This window comes from Dreissena polymorpha, chromosome 7 (genome assembly GCF_020536995.1).
Source record: "Dreissena polymorpha isolate Duluth1 chromosome 7, UMN_Dpol_1.0, whole genome shotgun sequence".
In the NCBI taxonomy this organism is placed as follows: domain Eukaryota; kingdom Metazoa; phylum Mollusca; class Bivalvia; order Myida; family Dreissenidae; genus Dreissena; species Dreissena polymorpha.
The window spans coordinates 49,052,084-49,071,140 of NC_068361.1; the positions used below are offsets into that span (position 1 = coordinate 49,052,084).

The following is a 19,057-nucleotide window of genomic DNA, read 5'->3' on the forward strand; positions in this document are numbered from 1 at the left end:
TAGGTACGAAGGTAAGGTATGAAGGTAGGTACGAAGGTAATGTATGAAAGTAGGTACGAAGGTAATGTATGGAGGTAGGTACGAAGGTAAGGTATGAAGGTAGGTACGAAGGTAAAGTATGAAGGTAGGTACGAAGGTAAGGTATGAAGGTAGGTACGAAGGTAATGTATGAAGGTAGGTATGAAGGTAGGTACGAAGGTAGGTATGAAGGTAGGTACGAAGGTAAGGTATGAAGGTAGGTACGAAGGTAATGTATGAAGGTAGGTACGAAGGTAATGTATGAAGGTAGGTACGAAGGTAAGGTATGAAGGTAGGTACGAAGGTAATGTATGGAGGTAGGTACGAAGGTAAGGTATGAAGGTAGGTACGAAGGTAATGTATGGAGGTAGGTACGAAGTTAGGTACGAAGGTAGGTATGAAAGTAGGTACGAAGGTAGGTATGATGTTAGGTACGAAGGTAATGTATGGAGGTAGGTACGAAGGTAAGGTATGAAGATAGGTACGTAGGTAGGTACGTATGTGTGTATGTTTATGCTGGACGCCTTTATTACGTATACATAACGGAAGAGTTAATCAGCATGCTCTATGTAGTAAATGATCATATTGTGTGTCTGAATATTCCAAACTGCACACAATCCCAATAGTTAATTTCAAGTCAAGTATCAAATGCTTATAAACCAGTTTTTGTTGCTTCAGTTGCGATATTTAGATTTTTTTTCATCAAAGAAACTCTTCTTTGGTGTGCGATTAATAACCTTCAAGATGAATGTTCAAAACAAATTCGATGTGTATCTTTCTTTGATGAAAATTTTTAAGATCTGTCAACAGAGCACATTATATGCTTGCCATTTTATTTCTTTTAACAGTTCAAGGTCCGAAATGTTTGGTGCATAACTTTCACATAAGGATGACTAAAGAAATAGAAGAGATATAAATGTGAGCGTAAATAATTATATTATCTCCACACATTTGCGAAACATAAATCTCGTGATTTGATGAACATGCAATAAGTTAAACATGTGCTATCATTTAAATGAGGTTGACCTCTTTTGTACTGTGTATTTATATGTCACCATTTTTAATATGCGTTTCAGCATATTCTAATGTATAACAAGGGCAAGGAAAACAGCATAATATAGTATTTCTTTTTTTATAACTATTTTTTTTTGTCATAAAACACAGTGAGTTTATGCAGCCTCTTTATCCGGTGATACGAAGTGTTTGGCGATGTTGTTTTTCTTTTATCTTAACCTTTCTTTCATTGTCAATTTGAACGATATTGACATTAGTGTAGTTTGCTTAATGCATTGTCTTTACAAACGTGTACAATATTCAAGCACCGTCAAAATGCTAGAAATTGTACTCAGCATGATAGTGCTAATGTTTAGATCAACTTATTCGATCTTTGAAACTTTGTTTAGCATTATTGTACTAATTTACATTTAACCATTCAATGTTTTTTATGTTCTTAATTCCAGAATGCTTGAAGGACATAGTACGGAACTGCAGCGTAGGAAAGTTCCAAAAAGATGACGTCATCATCCGTCAGGGGGAGATTGGCGACTGGTATGTACATGTAACTTGCGTTTCGGGAAAATCCTATGATGGTAAAAGTTCAAAGTTGAAATTGACTGATATGTTCTATTCATCTTAAGTACTTATATTCAATAATGTATTTATCCTAAATTCCACGAGGAATGTTCTTAATTTAAAATAGGTTTATGTTAATATCTAGTATCTCTTTATGATACTTTCTGCCGGATCGTACACAACCAATAAAACACGATAAATTTATAAGAAAATGGAAATGAAAAAGGAACAAAAGAGTAGGACATATTATAAGGGGATAGCGCATACAAACGGAAGGAGCAACACAGTTAAACAGGGCGGTGAATACACATGAAAATGTCCTCCCCCGCCCCTTAAATTCCACTTAAGCTATATCCTAACTCACATTATGCTCTGTGCACACTAATTGAACGATTCCACGTATAAATGTTGTTGTTGTTGTTGTTTTCCTTTTGTATATAAGACTTTCAACTGTACGTATTAGCTATGAATACCTGTGTTATATATCAATGTGTTTATATGAGTCGTGTTCTGAGAAAACTGGGCATAAGGCATGTGCGTAAAGTGTCGTCCTAGATTAGCCTGTGCAGTCCGCACAGTCCGCACAGGCTAATCAGGGACGACACTTTTCACTTTAACTAGATTTTTGGTAAAAAGGGACTTCCTTCAAACGAAAAATACCATTAAAGCATTAAAGTGTCGTCCCTGATTAGCCTGTGCGGACTGCACAGGCTTATTTGGGATGACACTTTACGCACATGCATTTTGCCCAATTTTCACAGAACACGACACATATAATAATATTTCCACAATTGCACAGTTTCTACATCATTCTGGCGGGTAAGATCTCCATATTCATCATCAACAAGGACAAAGAGGGGACCGGAAGCAGCGACGAGCAGTCCGCATATGACGTCATCGGTAGCCTTGACAGTGAAGGAAATCTGGACCGGAGCAAATTGGGCAACTTTGTCACAAGTCTTGGTGAGTGGACACAGTCAGGAAGAGTTTTGTATAAGTATACACTAGTGGAAAAATGTGAAGTGTTCAAGTGATATACGTTCTACAATCTAAATTGACTTACTTTGGAGAGCACAGAGTTATGTGTTTTGTGCTGTATAAAAAACTTTGCAACGTCTGTCTACAAAATAGATGAATTTGTTGAATACATTCATTAAACATGACTACCAGTACAAAATGAAGTGGGTCCGTTAGCACGCAAATTCGAACCTCTTTATAAATTGTATTTAAATAACTATTGTCTAATTATGCTCTGATTAGTTAAAAAAAAGACTTGATTTAACACACAGGATCTGGATTTCCGTTCGGCGAAGTGGCGCTCGTTTCCGACGACGCCGTACGTACGGCTACGATTATTGCCGAAGAGGAAACGGACTTGCTCGTGGTCGATCGGGCCCTCTACAATCGAGCGGTCCGAGATGTCCTCGCGGCGGAGTTCGAGGAAAAGCAGTTCTTTATCAAGCACAACGACATGTTTTCCTCGTGGATTCCTAAGTACCGGAAGCAGCTAGCGATGGCTATGTACAAAGAGACGTTTCCGTATGAATCGGTGCTAGTTCGACAGGGTGACACCGTTCAAAACATTTACTTTATTGTCAGGTAAATGTACGAATGTGATTATAACATACCATCGCATGTGGCGTACTCATATGTATTTGCGCACTGTGTGATCAAGCAAACACGCGCAGTCCATTGACGCCATTTCGCTTTTGTGTGTGAAATCATTGTATGTCTAGCTCGTGTTTAAGCCTGACTTATTTTTACTAAACACAATTTAAGGTAATATTCATTGTACAAAGATATTTTACTTTACAAGATTGTCACTTTCTATAAGCTATTTTGCAGCAAACCTATCAAATATTCGTTATAGAACTAATGTTGTGAAATATTTTATTAAGGCTCTAGCAAATCTGAAATCAGGCAACACAACAATATGTTCCGTTGTTCTTGTACGGATTGTGGTTCGTTTTACGGGCGTGTTTTGTCTATTGCCATCATTTGATTCACTGAACGTGTTTATATGACTAGTTATTAAGCGCTGTAGGCGCTGAAGGCCTGGGGCTAGGTTTAGTGTAACGTTAAATGCATTTACGATGTTTTGTCTGAATTTCTACCTTTGTCCGAATTTATACGGATTGACCCTAGCGGTTGAGTGCAGAAGCTCAGAGACTGTAAGACAAGACAATAGTTGTGTATATACTACAGTGTACATATACGGTGGAGGACAATACGATACTGGTTGTGGGAACCATAACCTTTTGTTCAACTCTACAGATCTGGTAGATTCGTCTACATAGGCGGTGGAAATATACAACAACAACAATATGGCGGCAAAATCTGTTATTGTTGGCGTCAAATAAATCACTTTCAATAGCCTAAAATAGCTTTCAATTACATAATTAACAGATCAGGAAAACACTCATACTTCCTTTGTAATGTGCAAACAAAAGAAAATCCACTTAAGCCCAAGTCTCACTTTTGCCGGTAGAGCCCCGGTCCATCCCGGTTTGCTAACGCCGGTTGACCGGCGAGGACCGGGATGATTCGTAGCATTTGTTTTACGCAGTCAAACTATTTCCCGGTGCCGCCCCGGTTGAAGTCGGTCAACAGCCCGGAAGAGTCCCGGTCTACCCGGACTGGCTACGGTTTATACCCGTGAAGCCCCGGCAGAGCCCCGGTTGTCGCCGGTAGTACCCCGTTGAAAGCCGGCAGCGTCCCCGCATAGTCCCGGTTGTCGCCGGTAGTGCCCCGGTGAAAGCCGGCAGAGACCCGCTATACCGTACCACCGCCGGCACTCACCGTGTCTATACCGGCATCTGACCCCGGCAGAGCTACGGCAACTCCCCGGTTTTACCCCGGTCGTCGCCGGTAATGCCCCGGTGGAGCCCCGTTGAATGCCGGTGGCGTTCCGGCAGAGCGCCTGTTTTCTTATATACTGTAGCTATACCGGGACTCTAACGGCATTCACCGGGGCGTTGCCGTAGCTCTGCCGGGGTCTGTATGGGTCCCGGTGGAGCTACGGTGCCGTCCCGGTTGTTTCCTGTGCCGTCCCGATTGTTCCCGGTGCCGCGCCGGTCGTTGCCGGTCCTTCCCGGTGACTCCCGGTTCATCGTGGAGGTATTAAAGATTTTAATACTTTCCCGGAGAGCCCCGGTTTTCCCCGGTTCATCCCGATCGTCCCCGATGGAGCCCCGGTTCATCTCGGTAGAGCCCCGGTTCATCCCGGTAGATCCCGGATCACGCAAGGGGCTCCGCCGGCATCATGTTGAGACTGGGACTTTACCCTGATAAAGAACGGTGTACAGATTGTGTACGTTGTCTCACGTAGAACTTTTTTCGCTCAATTTGCGCGCTCGATCTGCGCAGTGAAATATCATATCCGGTAACGTAGTCGTAGACAATGCTTAGCAATTTTGCTTTAATACTATGTTTTTACACGTTGTATAACACTGTAATGTTATATAGTGATGTTCTGTATTTACAAGGCGGGTTATTGAGATCTGCGAAGAACTTCTTTGATAGCGCATGAATTACCGCCAAGTGGTAAATCGGACTTTTGGGAATTCATTCATTCGTGGGTTTTGGCAGCCAGCCAATTCTGACTGTCTCAGAAATTTGTTTCATTGCTATGGCCTTAGGGCTACGCCCCAGGCCAAAAACATACTTAAAATTTGTCTAAAAATAGAACACAATGAAATTCTAAATACTTTTTTAAGACTAGAAAATCGATCTGTTCATTTCAGCGGTCAAGTTGAGATTCGAGCCGATATCAATATGCATGAGTCTCAATACCCAAAACTGTACCGACTACTAGAGGACGAACGTGAAAAGTAAGTTCTGTATTAGTTGGAAAAATGCACAGGTTCTAGATGTGTACGTTAACGGCTATACAGTAAATTGGATCGATTGGTCATTGTCGACTCGGGTTCTACTTACATGTACCCCGGGTACTCTTAAATATACTTACATGTACCCCGGGTACGGTAAATATACTTAAACCTATCCGGTCGATATTAGACTGTACCCGAGTTGTATTCCCGCTAAAAATCCGATGTCGTAAAACGCGCTAACGAATACCGTAAAACGATATTGTTTATCTTAAACAAAAACTTCTCTTTAAAACTGCATCAACGCTCGTTTTGATTATGAGTTTCGATAATATAGAGGCAGAAAAGTTGACATTAATGTGAATATAATCAATTTCACAAAAATTAGCCGACAACGACCCATTTAGCGTAAAATTTCACGGGTAGGTTTTTAGTATATTTACCGTACCCGGGGTACATGTAAGTACATAAGAGTACCCGGGGTATATATAAGTACCCGAGTCGACAATGGCCAATCGAGCCTAGGCATGTGTTTTGCATTCTATATTTCTATCGTCGTCTTATTATAATGTACATTGAAAGCCAGACTAGCTTATCGTCTCATTGTGTTTACGCTTTTTGATGTTTACAGGACGATATGCTTATTCACGTGAATCAAATGCGTTTTGGCGACTTTAAATTCTTCTTCGATCGCATTTTCTTCAATGGTAATTCACCTGTTCGGACACACATCGTTTGCGGTTGGGAAAAGGACATTACATATATTTCTCAGTTTTTACCAATCATATGCCACTCTGTTTTGATTCCCCACGAAAAATTTATATCATGCACAGTTCCATTTCCGTGTCAAAACTGCTAAACTTCTTTTCGTTTGACCTATTAAATTATTGCGGACTGCCCTTTGACCAGTTTTTGACATTTCCACAAATGTGCGTAAGCGTTTTTACGTAATGAATGATTCCTCCTTTGTTCACACCATAGTTCTTAGTTGGTTCATCCTCTTTGATCACCTGCTTGCCTCTTATACATGGTATTAACATACGAGTTGAAAAGCTTGATTTCGTTGGTGTAGTCTTATTCTTGAAGTTTCTTCGATGTGTCCCCTCTAGACAACTTTGTACCGTGTTCACCAACCCATTCTCAGACTGAAGTAACTTATGAAGAATATACTAAGAAAAGAATGTCATAAACTAAATGCCCTACAAGAAGAATGATGTAAATATAGGTGGTTCATGAGAAATGTGACTCAATATTAAAGAAATCCTTGCATATTTCAATTTAAAGAATTTCCTTTTCCTTTATTCTTATACTTAAGACTGTTAATCGTTTGATTATTTCGGCCTTGGTTAAAACATGGCCTTCCTTGAGGTTAAATTGAGAGCAATTGAAAATAACAAGTACGACAACAATACGTATAAAACGAAAACACTTCTGACAACTAAAATGGGATACGTTGGTAACCTGATGTTGTTGGTAACCTGTAGAACATGTTTGGTTCTACTTGATAATTTACATCTAGACCCATTGTTCGTCTATATTGTTTCTCAAACTCATTCCACAAGATCGCGAAACATCTGTGTCTGATGTAGAAATGTTACTGTAATATGATACTTTCACTCTCAGCCCTGATTAATTCCTTGTTATAGACTGATCAAGGAGAAACGGCAGCGGCGTCAACAACCGGAAGTGGAAAACATCCCGCCGCCGCTCAGAAAGAAGGACGCGCCTGTTAAGACCCTGAAAATGTGTTACCTCGGAAAGAACGAGTCGCTCGGTAAGTCGCTATGGTCAGTACCATTGCATATGACCCGCGTTCTGAGAAAACTTGGCATAATGCATGTGCGTAAAGTGTCGTCCCATATTAGCCTGTGCAGTCTGCACAGGCTAATCAGGGACGACACTTTCCGCTTTTATGACATTTTTCGTTTAAATGAAGTCTCTTCTTAGCAAAAAACCAATTTAGGCGGAAAGTATCGTCCCTGATCAGCCTGTGCGGACTGCACAGGATATTCTGGGACGACGCTTTACGCACATGCATTATGAACAGTTTTATCAGAACACGACTCATATAACTGCATATATAATGCGCAAATTGTACTTGTCATTAAATATATATTGTTATCAGGACAAAGCATGCACATTGCGTTATTTGTTTATTATGATTATTTGTCATGTTGGTTTTGAATAATGCATTCCAGAATACTTAACATAGCGACAGAAGCACAACTATGCTAGGTATTATTTTTACTAAACTTGTCACATATAAATTTCAGTCCTATGGATATCACCACGATTGATTGCAACAGATAAGCATCGCTGTAGGACAATGGGTTTAATGCATGTGCTTTAAGAGTCTTCCAATATAAGCCTGTGCAGACACTTTTCATTTTTATGGTATTTTTTGTTTAAAGGAAGTCTGTTTTGGGCGAAAATCCAATTTAGGCGGAAAGGGTCGTCTCTGATTTTCGCACATGCATTCAGTTCCGTTGTCCCAGAGCGAGAATCATGTCATTTCTTATATGTTTATCAACTCATAGTAAAATTCATAGTAAAACGATATTTTGTATACAACATACTTATCGGCCAATAGACGATGTCATTTTGATTATATCTTTATAAGTCGACCTAACACCGCTCACATGGTTTATATGACTTGTTACTGTAAGGAGATTGATATGCGAAAAGGTCTTCTTTAAAGATTTCCGCATTAAAAATATCATTAAATGAATAAACAAACACAACTGTAAGATTCGAAATAATTTTAAATAGCCTGCCCTGGGGATATTGAATCCGTGACCTTTAGATGCAATTGCTCACACGCTACCACTGCTACACGCGGGCTTGCTAACTTGTAACCTAGTTAAAACACTATGTCGGCATAACTTTTTTTTTCTAAAATATCGTTAAGAACCGTAACTTACGCTGCATTTCTTCCAATGTCGATTGATGGTTATCAATAAACAATCGCAAAATTTCAGCAATTTTTTAATTCGTGAGCGTTATTTTGCTTGTTCGAATGGAATGCATGCGTTCTCTTCTAAATCAATTACATCCGTGTATTGTCATTTGTGCACAACTGTAAGCACGTCCCTTTAAAAAGTTAATGTTTACGCAGCGGTAAGAAAGCCCAATTGTATTAGTATAAATGAACAGAGAGCTAAATATGTCTTAGTGATAATTGTCTGTCATTAAAGGTACACATATACCCGTTTCACACATTATATTTTTAAGTATTCTTTATGGCATTTGTTGCATGATTCAATAATGTCGACTTTATTGAAGAAAATATCAGCTCCTTCCATTGTCTAAAATCAAGTTGTAGTTATTACATTAAGCACAGAAAATACAAGAAAATCATATATTTTTTTTATAAAAATATGTTATTTATATGATACCAAATACGCTTTTTAAATGTCTCTCCATTATTATTATTTACATGGAAACTTGTTAGCCGAATTGCGTTTGCGCCTGGGTCACATGAATATTCACACGTGACAATCTATTGCGGTCTATATCACCCCACGGAAATAATGTTATTTTTATGTGTACGTTATGTAAATTAGCAAATAAAACGATTCTCGCTTTGGAAAAGAAAGGTGTATTGAACCTGCGTTAAGTGTCATCCCAGATTAGCATGTGTCGTCCACATAGGCTAATCAAGGACGGCACTTTTCGCCTTAACTGTATTTTCTTCTTTTCAACGAAAATACAATCACAGCGGAAAGTGTCGTCCCTGATAAGCCTGCGCTGACTGCAGGAATTGTGTATATACCTGTGTCACAGGAATAAGAAACTTTAGCGTTATTTGCAATAAACAAACCCATGGAAAATGTTATTTGTATTTGTACGTTATGTTAATTAGCAAAATGCATTCAGCATCGCTCTGGGGAAACGGGGTTTAACGTATGCTAGTAAAGTGTCATCCCATATAAGCCTGTGTCGTCTGCGCATGCCAATCTTGGACGAAACTTTCCGCCTTAACTAGATTGTCGCAAAGAAGATACTATATTTTAAACGAAAACTTCCATAAACGCGGAAAGTGTCGTCCCTGAATAGCCTATATGGACTTCGAGGCATATCTGGGACGCCACTTTAGGCAAATGCATTAAGTCACCGTTTTTCGAGAGCGAGGTTCAATTATATGCCAATAGCGATTATTACATATTCCTCACAGGCGAGATAGAGGTCCTCATGGATATGGAGACGTATATGACGTCAGCCATCTGCACGGAGCGCACCGAGGTCTTAGTGCTCGAGATGAAGCACTATGAGCGTCTCTTCGTTAAGAAGCATCAGAGAACCATCGACGTCATGCGCAGGCGCCTTGAGGTGAAGCACAACACGCGCACTTCCGTTCTAAAGGTACTCGTGCACGGTTGTCCTATTTGCATACTCTGCACACAGTTATATATAGTGTTTTTTTCATTTGCTAATACTCGAGGTAATTGTACAAGGGTTTACTCTTTGCACACACTGCACACGAAATATAACAGTTAACGTTACATTTCGCTTTTAGTACACGCACATATTTTTTAGTGCTTACATTCTGTTTCCTTTATGCCAAAATAACGATCGCGTAAACTGACCAAAACATTATGGCACACGACACGGTTCTGCTTTACTCGTAGGAATACGATGCGGTGCCTCTACTCAAGCTGCTGCAACTGAAACTGAAGTTGTTACACAACCCTCCATCAATCCCTGGGGACAAACAAAAGGCCCACGAGAGCTCCGTGCAAATCGCAGAGAAACTATTCTTTAACCACCAGGGTAAGAGACTATGCTTTATCCTATGCGCTTTTTGACGATGCTGGAACAGCATCGTCTAAGGTATGATAACCAGTAAAAAAAATCTTCACAATGGCGACCTATATAAAAGTCCGAGCCAGTCTGATTGAGATAACTCGATTTTTCATTTACTTCCCTTGGCATTCGCCACTGCGTAGGAGATTGCTCGTTGATTTTCATTGATAACATTCTCCCAGCAGAGTTGTTGTTCGTGTTGATAAAGGTAAATATTAATAGAACAGCATATTCTGGGGAAACAGATTCAATAAGTGTATCAGAACGTTAATTTCAAATTAGTAATTTTATATCCATTTTATTTTTATGGACCAATGAAACAACTATATATTTTCTCTATTTTGTTTGATATATGTTCTCGATTTAGTAAATAAATTGCGAATAAAAACATGTAAAATTAACTTTTTACGTGATCACAAAACTAAAGAATGCGAACAATTTCGAACCTGCAAATTGTAAACGCTGCACTGCTATGATATTTATAGATAAAACAACATTTCTTAATGTAATTGTTCATCCCGCTAGCGCAGTGGTAAGGACGTTCGCTTTTTCACCTTTACGACACTGGTTCGATTCCCGCTCCCGGCGCAATGTTATATTTTGTCTGTTTTGTGGTCACCATTCCGGACAGGTGTTTTTTTCCGGATAATCTCATCCCCCCCCCCCCCGCAGCATTTGACCATATAAAAAATTAAAAAGTATTTCAGTACAAAAAAAATAGCTGGAAATTGCAGCTATCATTCAAAATTCGCCCCAACTGTCGTCAATCTAATCTTATTAGGTAGGAGTGCTGGACACACTCCGGGTCCCAACATTATGCAGCCTCAGCGCGGAGGTAACTCATTACCTTGGAAAAACACAAATACACACACTGGGTGCAGCCTAGGCGCGTATAGACTCAAACAAGGCAAAAAACTCAAGTGCGGGTACAATCATTTAAAATTTACATATTGAATACGATATTCTAACAGAAATTACACAACCACCTAAGTGTACATACCATGTTTGATATTTCGTTCGATTGTTAGATTTCAGCATATACATGTATAAAGTCATTTCGCTATTAGTTAACTTATCCATATGTTCGTGGGCGAACTCGGATAGTCAAGTGCTCATACGATTGAGCTCACATGGTCCGGCTATGTGCTCATACCTACTTTCGAGAATCATCATGAAGGTATTGCCATACTTAATGAACAAGAATGTGACCCGCCTCCCAGTTTCGCTCAATGGGTCAAGTTACCCACGGGTACTACTTCCCCGTACCCCTAAACTTTTTTTCGTACCAAAAATATTTCGTACGCAGATTTTTTTCGTACCAAATTTTTTTTCGAACCCAAAATTTTCGTTTTTATCGTACCCAAATGTTCGTATCAACATACACAATGGTGGTGGTATAGATAAACTTAAATTGATGTCTTATATCCATCCTCTTCAAAAGCATCGTCACACCAGTACTGCCAGTACTTTGATTGTACAAAAGTAAACGCCTCTACATTTTCAAAATAATGACTCAATCTCACTTAACATAATGATCAACTTTGTTGCTATTCATTGTTACAGGCGTTTTAAAAATTCAAAACGCTGACAGCCTAGTGATATTGTTTGCGAGAAATGTACATACGCGAGTCAATATTGTAATTCTTTAAATACATAGATTCATTTCTTGCTCAATACATCTCACTATTGATTTATTGTATAAAGAAAGCCCTGGTGCAAAGGTCGTGGCAGATGCTCCCCATGGGTGAACAATTTTAGTAAATTAGTTTTTAATCTTATGCTCAATAATCACAGTGCCAATACCACGTGACTTTTTCGGATCTGTGTTGGGAGAATAAAGCGCGACCCAGTTAACAAATTTTAAGGATCTCCTTTTAAATATTTCACCATTTTAATGGGATAAAGTGGAGAGCCCGCTCTTTCGTAAGAGTGTTCTATAGGTATCATGATCTTTTTAAACAATTAAGTATTTTTTAGTTAAGTGCAACCGCGCGTTTGAACGGTTAGAAAAATGTCGGATCAGTGTGGGGACTTCATATTACAAGCGCGCGGTTGCAGTTTACTGAAAAAATACTTATTTGTTTAAAAAGATCATGATACCTATAGAAAACTCTCATTAAAGAGCGGGCTCTCCACTTTATCCCATTAAAAATGGTAAAATATTAAAAAAGACATCATTATAAATGTTAACTGGGTCGCGTTTTATTCTCCCAACACAGATCAGAAAAAGTCACGTGGTATAGGCCCCGTGTAATGATGACATTACAGTCTTACTAAACAGTATGTAATTTTCAAAAATCGGACATTTTGCATGTAAGTTACAATTAGGACCTGATCTATGACCTCTCTATCTGCGGCATTGACCTTTGAGATTAAGATACGGTTGTTGCATATTGCTCGCCGTCTTAACGAAGCTTATTTATGGTAAACTACGTTAAAGTGCAATACGAATAAGCAAGTAATAGTCATGATGTGTCATGGCTTAATAAAACCATTTACCTTTAAGTGTGACATTGACCTTTGATGAAGGGAGAAGCCACGGATGTTAAACGCGATACAACGTCTTATTATGATAAAATGTGTAATAGTTTACATTAAAATTGCGCGATGAACGAAAATGTTACAGAGTTGAGTCGGACCGTTCTTAAGCATGCTTGCACGCACGTACGTTATAACATGGTGATTGCAGTATCGAGATTGCCGTAGCAGACGCTACAAAAATGACAAAACTTTCTAATATAAAAATTTAACAATACACGCAAAATAATGATATAATGATGTTTTATCAGGTCCTCTACTGGATATCGACGGTCCAGGTAGCGTGTTCTACATGATACGTGCGCGGGAGAAGTCCAGACTGTTGAAGGCCCACCGGAAGGAGCGACCTGGCCCTCAACAGCGCAACAAGCCGCCTGGGCACGTCCATGTGGTGCGTGTTCCTCAGTCGCTCATAATGGCGGCCCAGAATTCCGGTTCCGAGCTCACACAAGCGGCGTACCCTGACCATGCCCATATATCGAATGAAAATAAAATTATGGAAAATATCCAGCAATTGCGTGGAAGTGAAATTGACACGGTCGCAAGTTCAAACAATCCTGATAATACTGAAACAAGCTTTTCCCCCGTAATTGTTAGTCATAGTACCGAGGACAACAAAATGCAGACATCTGAAGTTGTGGAAAGGACGAATACTGTTCGAGCGTCCATTGCAAGGTCGTTCAGGCGTATTCAGAGTGCGGATAAAGACAAAAACAGACATGTAAATGATATTGAACAAACGGGCGCTTCCAGCATTAAAGGCGACAAAGAGAATAGATCTTTGCCGAATTCTCCGAGAATACATTTTGACAGAAGCACGACTGAAACAAGACTCCAAAACTTGGAGGAAAAAGTGGCCGAGTGGTTACGGAAGGATAATCCGCGCGCATGCGCAAACGTAGCAAAATTGAGGCGTCTTCAAGTTGAGGTTAGTCTGATTCAATAATCTGATAATAAAACGAACCGGTTGTCTTTTCTTTTTTTTAACCAATCAACGCATCAAAATTCCACATAAGCATGGTTTATTTTTTACATTCCGGTAATGTAAGTTTAAGTTTCAAAAGTTTTCCCGGTGTGATTTTTAAAAAAGAAAACGGCTCATAAATAGGCATGAACAATCAGTACCATTTGGTCAGTCAGGGTTTGGGTTAAACACTTTTGATTAACCCATTTATGCCTAGTGGACTCTCCCATCCTTTTAAATTGGATCAATTTATTTCCAAAATTAGGGATGTCTATTATATTAATATCTATATTTAGAATATTTCTTACAAAAATTCCTTGAAGCAAACAGCGCAGACCCTGATGAGACGCCGCATCATGCGGCGTCTCATCTGGGTCTACGCTGTTTGCCAAGGCCTTTTTATAGACGCTAGACATAAATGAGTTAAAGACTCAATATGGAAAAACGGGGTTTAATGCATGTGCGTTTTTCGCTAAAAAGTGACTTCATTTACACGAAAATACAATAACGGCGGAAAGTGTCGTGTCTGATATGTCTGTGCGGACTGCAAAAGGTAATCCTGGACGACCTTGAACGCACGAACATTAAGCCCAGATGTCACAGAGCGGGGCGTATTTGTCTTTCTGTCTTAAATACCGTCTATAACACATTGTTTGTTGATCCGATCTTTTACTTGGAACCCTCCAAACAAACAAAAATTAGACACAGAGAAAGGAATGAGAAGTATCTTTAGAAACTGGTTAATAAAGAATGCAACTATATAAATATACGAAGCGTTGGTTGTCACAAGGAACTATGTATATGCCATTTATACATCAATGTACAGTAGATCACATCATTAAAATGATCAGTTCTCAACACAAGATTTAGTAACACAGGTCCCATTTACAACATGGCAATGTTTTCTTAACAAAAGGGTCATAACTGCGTTTTCCTCAGATAACGTCTACCTCTACCGGTTACACTTTTCGAACAGTCAAACAAGTCCAAAATTTCAGTTTCAATAAAAGAAATAAAGGCCATCACTTCCCTGATGCCGGAAAAACATGCACCAAAACCATACATAGATTAAAATTCGTCATACATTTATTTTTCGAGTGCGCCTTACAATTCCAAAAATACCAAACTTTGCTAACAAAAACGACATCTCCGCGCTTTAGTTTAAAACAAAAAATGCATCACATATAGAGCAGCCCATGTTCACATTCTCACAAAGAATAAATTCTTAAAATGGGTCGTGAAACTCTTTGAATTGATAGAAGTTATACGCTAGAATTTTACAACGGATGGACAAGAATCGAAGGATAAGGTCAAATCTACAGGCTCCTCTCTGAAAGCCAGGAAAAAAGCAAATAAAAGCAAATTGCATTTATGCATTCAACATGCATACAAAAATAAATATAACCCCCCCCCCCCAATATTTTATAATAGAACAATATTGACATTTTAAAAAGAAAACAATAAAACATAATTGTCTTACTCTTTCTTCCAACGATTTCAGGAATTAGAACCCCCACCGAAACCAGGAAACAAAATTGTTATACGTAGACGCTCACGTGGTAGCCGTAGTGATTCGTCTGCTGCGACCGGAAGCGGAAAGTCCGAAATGGTGGAAAGTGTAAAATTAACCAAAAGTACCTATAACTCACAGAAAGGGAGCAGAAGCAATTTCCTAGATTTGACCAAGGAGGATCATTCTTTGGATAGATACAGGATACTTTTAGCGAAATGAAATTATGCACTGGAATAACAATTCTTAGGACATAATGAAATAAATATGTATTACGTGTTACTTTCCAGACCCCAAAATGTTGACCTCCACAACATTGTATCAAGTTGACTGCATGTATGACTGATAATAATTTTGATTTTTTTTTTGTTTTGGTTAACAAAGTGACGTGCATCGATAACAAGCATGAAAACTGTTGAAGAATGTTATTACAGATGTGTTTATACTCATTTTCACATTTAAATGCATTTTGCAGACTTAGCTCCTGATTGTTCTCACTACAAAAGTCGAGTGGTATCCCTTGGACAGATTTAGTATAAAAGAGTCGAAGGAATTCCCTGTCATCTGGAAAAAAGTTTAAATGTTAAGAGACTGCCGATTTGCCGTTCGGAAGTGTTTTTTTTCTAGACGAATTGATAACGATGAGTAAATGTCTATTACTAAGGTGCCTTGAATAGCTCTCATTTGCCTCAAATAGCTTTAGGTATATTAATTAGCGACTTAATCACGATACATCACTGATGGTATGGATAAACAAATATATATAGTTGCTAGAAAACAGCAAACTCTATTACAATCAAATAATGGCGTAATGTTAAATAACGTATTAGTGAAACAGCATGCTGTTTCATAATTATATTGTTTCTTGGCATGGTTTACACTGAAATTAATTGATTATAATTAGCAATATGCTTACTATACATACTGATTATCAATATTTAGACCTATGTACAAACTTAACATTCCATAACAGTGTAAATTAAACTGTTAAGTTTATAATAAATAAATTAGTTGTCGTGTTCGTTTGTTTTGTGTGCGTACATGTTTCCGATCAATCGTAATGAAACTTTTATAGGTAACCATGAAAAATAGTATACAGGCTTAAACCGTCATTTGCTAGATTTTGGAAAACGCTACACATCTGTGGGTGCCAACCAAGTTGACCCGTTTAGAATACTTAAAAAACAATGTATGTAATTATGTTATGCGTAACAAATAAGCAAATAGCAATCACTCCAAAATACTACAGAAGGAGTTATGGACACTGTACCAATCAAAGTCCTTTAAAAATTATTAAATAAATGATAATATATTTTTTTCCATTTAATGCATATTAATGTATGCTTTTAACATGTGCAATAAACAATAGACAATAAGTCTGTAAACTATAACTAAAATGGGAGAGGGGGGATTTTTAAAATATGTTAAGATTTAAAGGTTAATTAGTTTTGTGGGAAATCATGAAATATTCGAACGTGTTTAAAACATATACACGTCAATCGTTGATACTTTCATTAAATAGCTTTGTGTTAACATTTGAACGCGTTTAAATCTTGATTTTACCTCAACAGTTTTATTTCAACTCAGTTATAGCTGGATACTTATAATGCATATTGGGGCTAATTTTGAGGAACGTTTCTTCATTGAAACTTTAAATGCACTACAAGTATTTTTAACCTCAGATCTACACGCTCATCTGAACATTTTTAAACATCCTAACGTACATGTCAGCATGCAAAGTTCTACTTGTTCTAGCATTGTGATGCGACCAACAAGAATCTTTAATATTAGTCACTCAAACTATTCAATGTATAACAAAGGAACGGAACATCAACATTTTAGATTATAGACGGAAATAACTCATTATTTTTGTATTGTGTACAACAGGATTTATAATTCTGCACAGGCGTCGTTTTACGGACAGTATGGTAAAGCTGTAACATTCGCATGGTGTTTGCGGCATTAGGTAATACATAGTTAGTGTTATCATGGCAGTCATTAGGACGAGGTATCAAAAACCTAAAAGTGTAGGGTAAGGTTAATTGAAATCGTTAAGATAACTGTTTGAACGGCAAATATGTTTCTGTCTTTGCAGAGAACCCGTTGAAAATACATCGTTATTATTGAGATGCACGCGAACAAAGCTGCCATTTTTTTAAACAATAATTGTTATCCGTGAGTTAAAATTATCGGACATTTCATAAAGGCAGACTATTCATACATAACATCACTGATTTGTCAAGGATAGTAACACCGACTTGTCACACATAACAACATTGGCTTGACATACATGTCAATAGTGACTTGTTATACATAACAACACTGACTTGTCATACATAACACACTGATTTGTCATTTATAACAACACTGACTGGTCATTCATAACAACACTGACTTGTCATACAAAACAACACTTACTTGTCATATATAACAACACTGACGTGTCATACATAACAGCACTGACGTGTCATAAATAACAGCACTTACTTGTCATACATTACAGCACTGACTTGGCATACATTAGAACACTGACATAACAACACTGACATGTCGTACATAACAACACTGACTTGTCATATATAATAATACTGCTACACACTAGGCAAGGGGACGTAACCAGCACAATAATTTGTAATTTGTACATAAACGAGTCGTCTACCTCAGTGCCCCAGATAATTATTTGGGAAATAGGGTTTTCACCCATCGATTTTGAAAAATAGGGTGATTCCATTCTTCAAATAGAGTGAAATGAGTAATAAAAAATGCATACCTTAAAATAATTGCTTTACTTCTGTTGACGCTGCACACTTGTATTGATTCAATAGAACTGTAAACTATCATCATAAATTTTAATAAACTTATGTTTCGTAATATTTTTAATCCTTGAAACTGTCCATGATATAAACTTATAAAAATGTCGACAATTTCTAACCAAGGACATACCTTTTTATACTTTTGACAGGTTTGTTCAGTCACAGACTTTCCATCATGTTTTTTGGATGTCAACTCAACTGCTGTATACACAGTTTCTAACAAAATCAATAACACAAATGATTCGGCACTTATTTGCTCTTGCTTTCTTGATTCGAAAAAGTTTGTGATCGGCTGATATTTTGGCGCAACAATCTCGGATGTCTTTCGACCTCTCTTAGCAAGTTTTATTTCGCATCGTAATAGAAACTAAAAGTACAGACGCTTTACAAATACATTCACAATGAGCGACGAATTAAGTCAGATTGAAAACGCATGTTTGTCGTCGTAAATAATTTGGTCAGACGCTTAATTTAACTATGAGATCCAGTCCACATAGTGTTTGAATAACTATGACTGTTTGCTGAGCTTGCTGAATGTAAGCGTCACCGCGTTACGATAATAATTCCAAAGAGAAAATACCTAAAATGAGCAAAGCATTTTTTATCGAAGATTTTGTATCGTACGCATCAGATTTGACGAATTTGCGTAAAAGTCAAATAGGTTGCATTTTCAATACGCATGATATTGTATTTCTTTGCATTATACGCAACTTATCTGGGGCACTGCTACCTTTCTAAAATCTAAAACTCATAGGGGGATTTTATCACCAAAGACATTTAGGACATAATTTGCATTCTTTTTGCCGATGACCTTGCGAGCTGCGCTGATACTGCGATCGAGCTACAATCACAATAGAACTCAATATCGGAATTGTGTTAACATTCCGGTATGACAATTAATCGACAAAAGATGAAATAATTGTATTTAGAAACGCAGGTCCGCTAACACCATACGAACATTTGGTCTATAAAAATAATTCGGTAAATGTCACATCTGTATATAGATATTTTG

At 38.0% G+C, this 19,057-nt stretch overlaps 2 protein-coding genes across 2 annotated transcripts in view; one reads left to right on the forward strand and one right to left on the reverse strand.

The window, feature by feature from the left end:
• Positions 1-16,192, forward strand: part of LOC127837234 (uncharacterized) — a 39,664-nt gene extending 23,472 nt beyond the window's left edge. Inside the window, exons 3-11 of the mRNA XM_052364156.1 lie at positions 1,479-1,566; positions 2,390-2,553; positions 2,880-3,189; positions 5,334-5,420; positions 7,064-7,191; positions 9,592-9,779; positions 10,046-10,187; positions 13,010-13,686; positions 15,224-16,192. Coding sequence (XP_052220116.1) covers positions 1,479-1,566; positions 2,390-2,553; positions 2,880-3,189; positions 5,334-5,420; positions 7,064-7,191; positions 9,592-9,779; positions 10,046-10,187; positions 13,010-13,686; positions 15,224-15,454 — 2,015 coding nt within the window. The 3' untranslated portion in view covers positions 15,455-16,192. The remainder of the gene's footprint in view (positions 1-1,478; positions 1,567-2,389; positions 2,554-2,879; positions 3,190-5,333; positions 5,421-7,063; positions 7,192-9,591; positions 9,780-10,045; positions 10,188-13,009; positions 13,687-15,223) is intronic.
• LOC127837237 (complement receptor type 2-like) overlaps positions 1-19,057 on the reverse strand; it is a 346,639-nt gene that overhangs the window by 174,342 nt on the left and 153,240 nt on the right. The window lies entirely within an intron of this gene.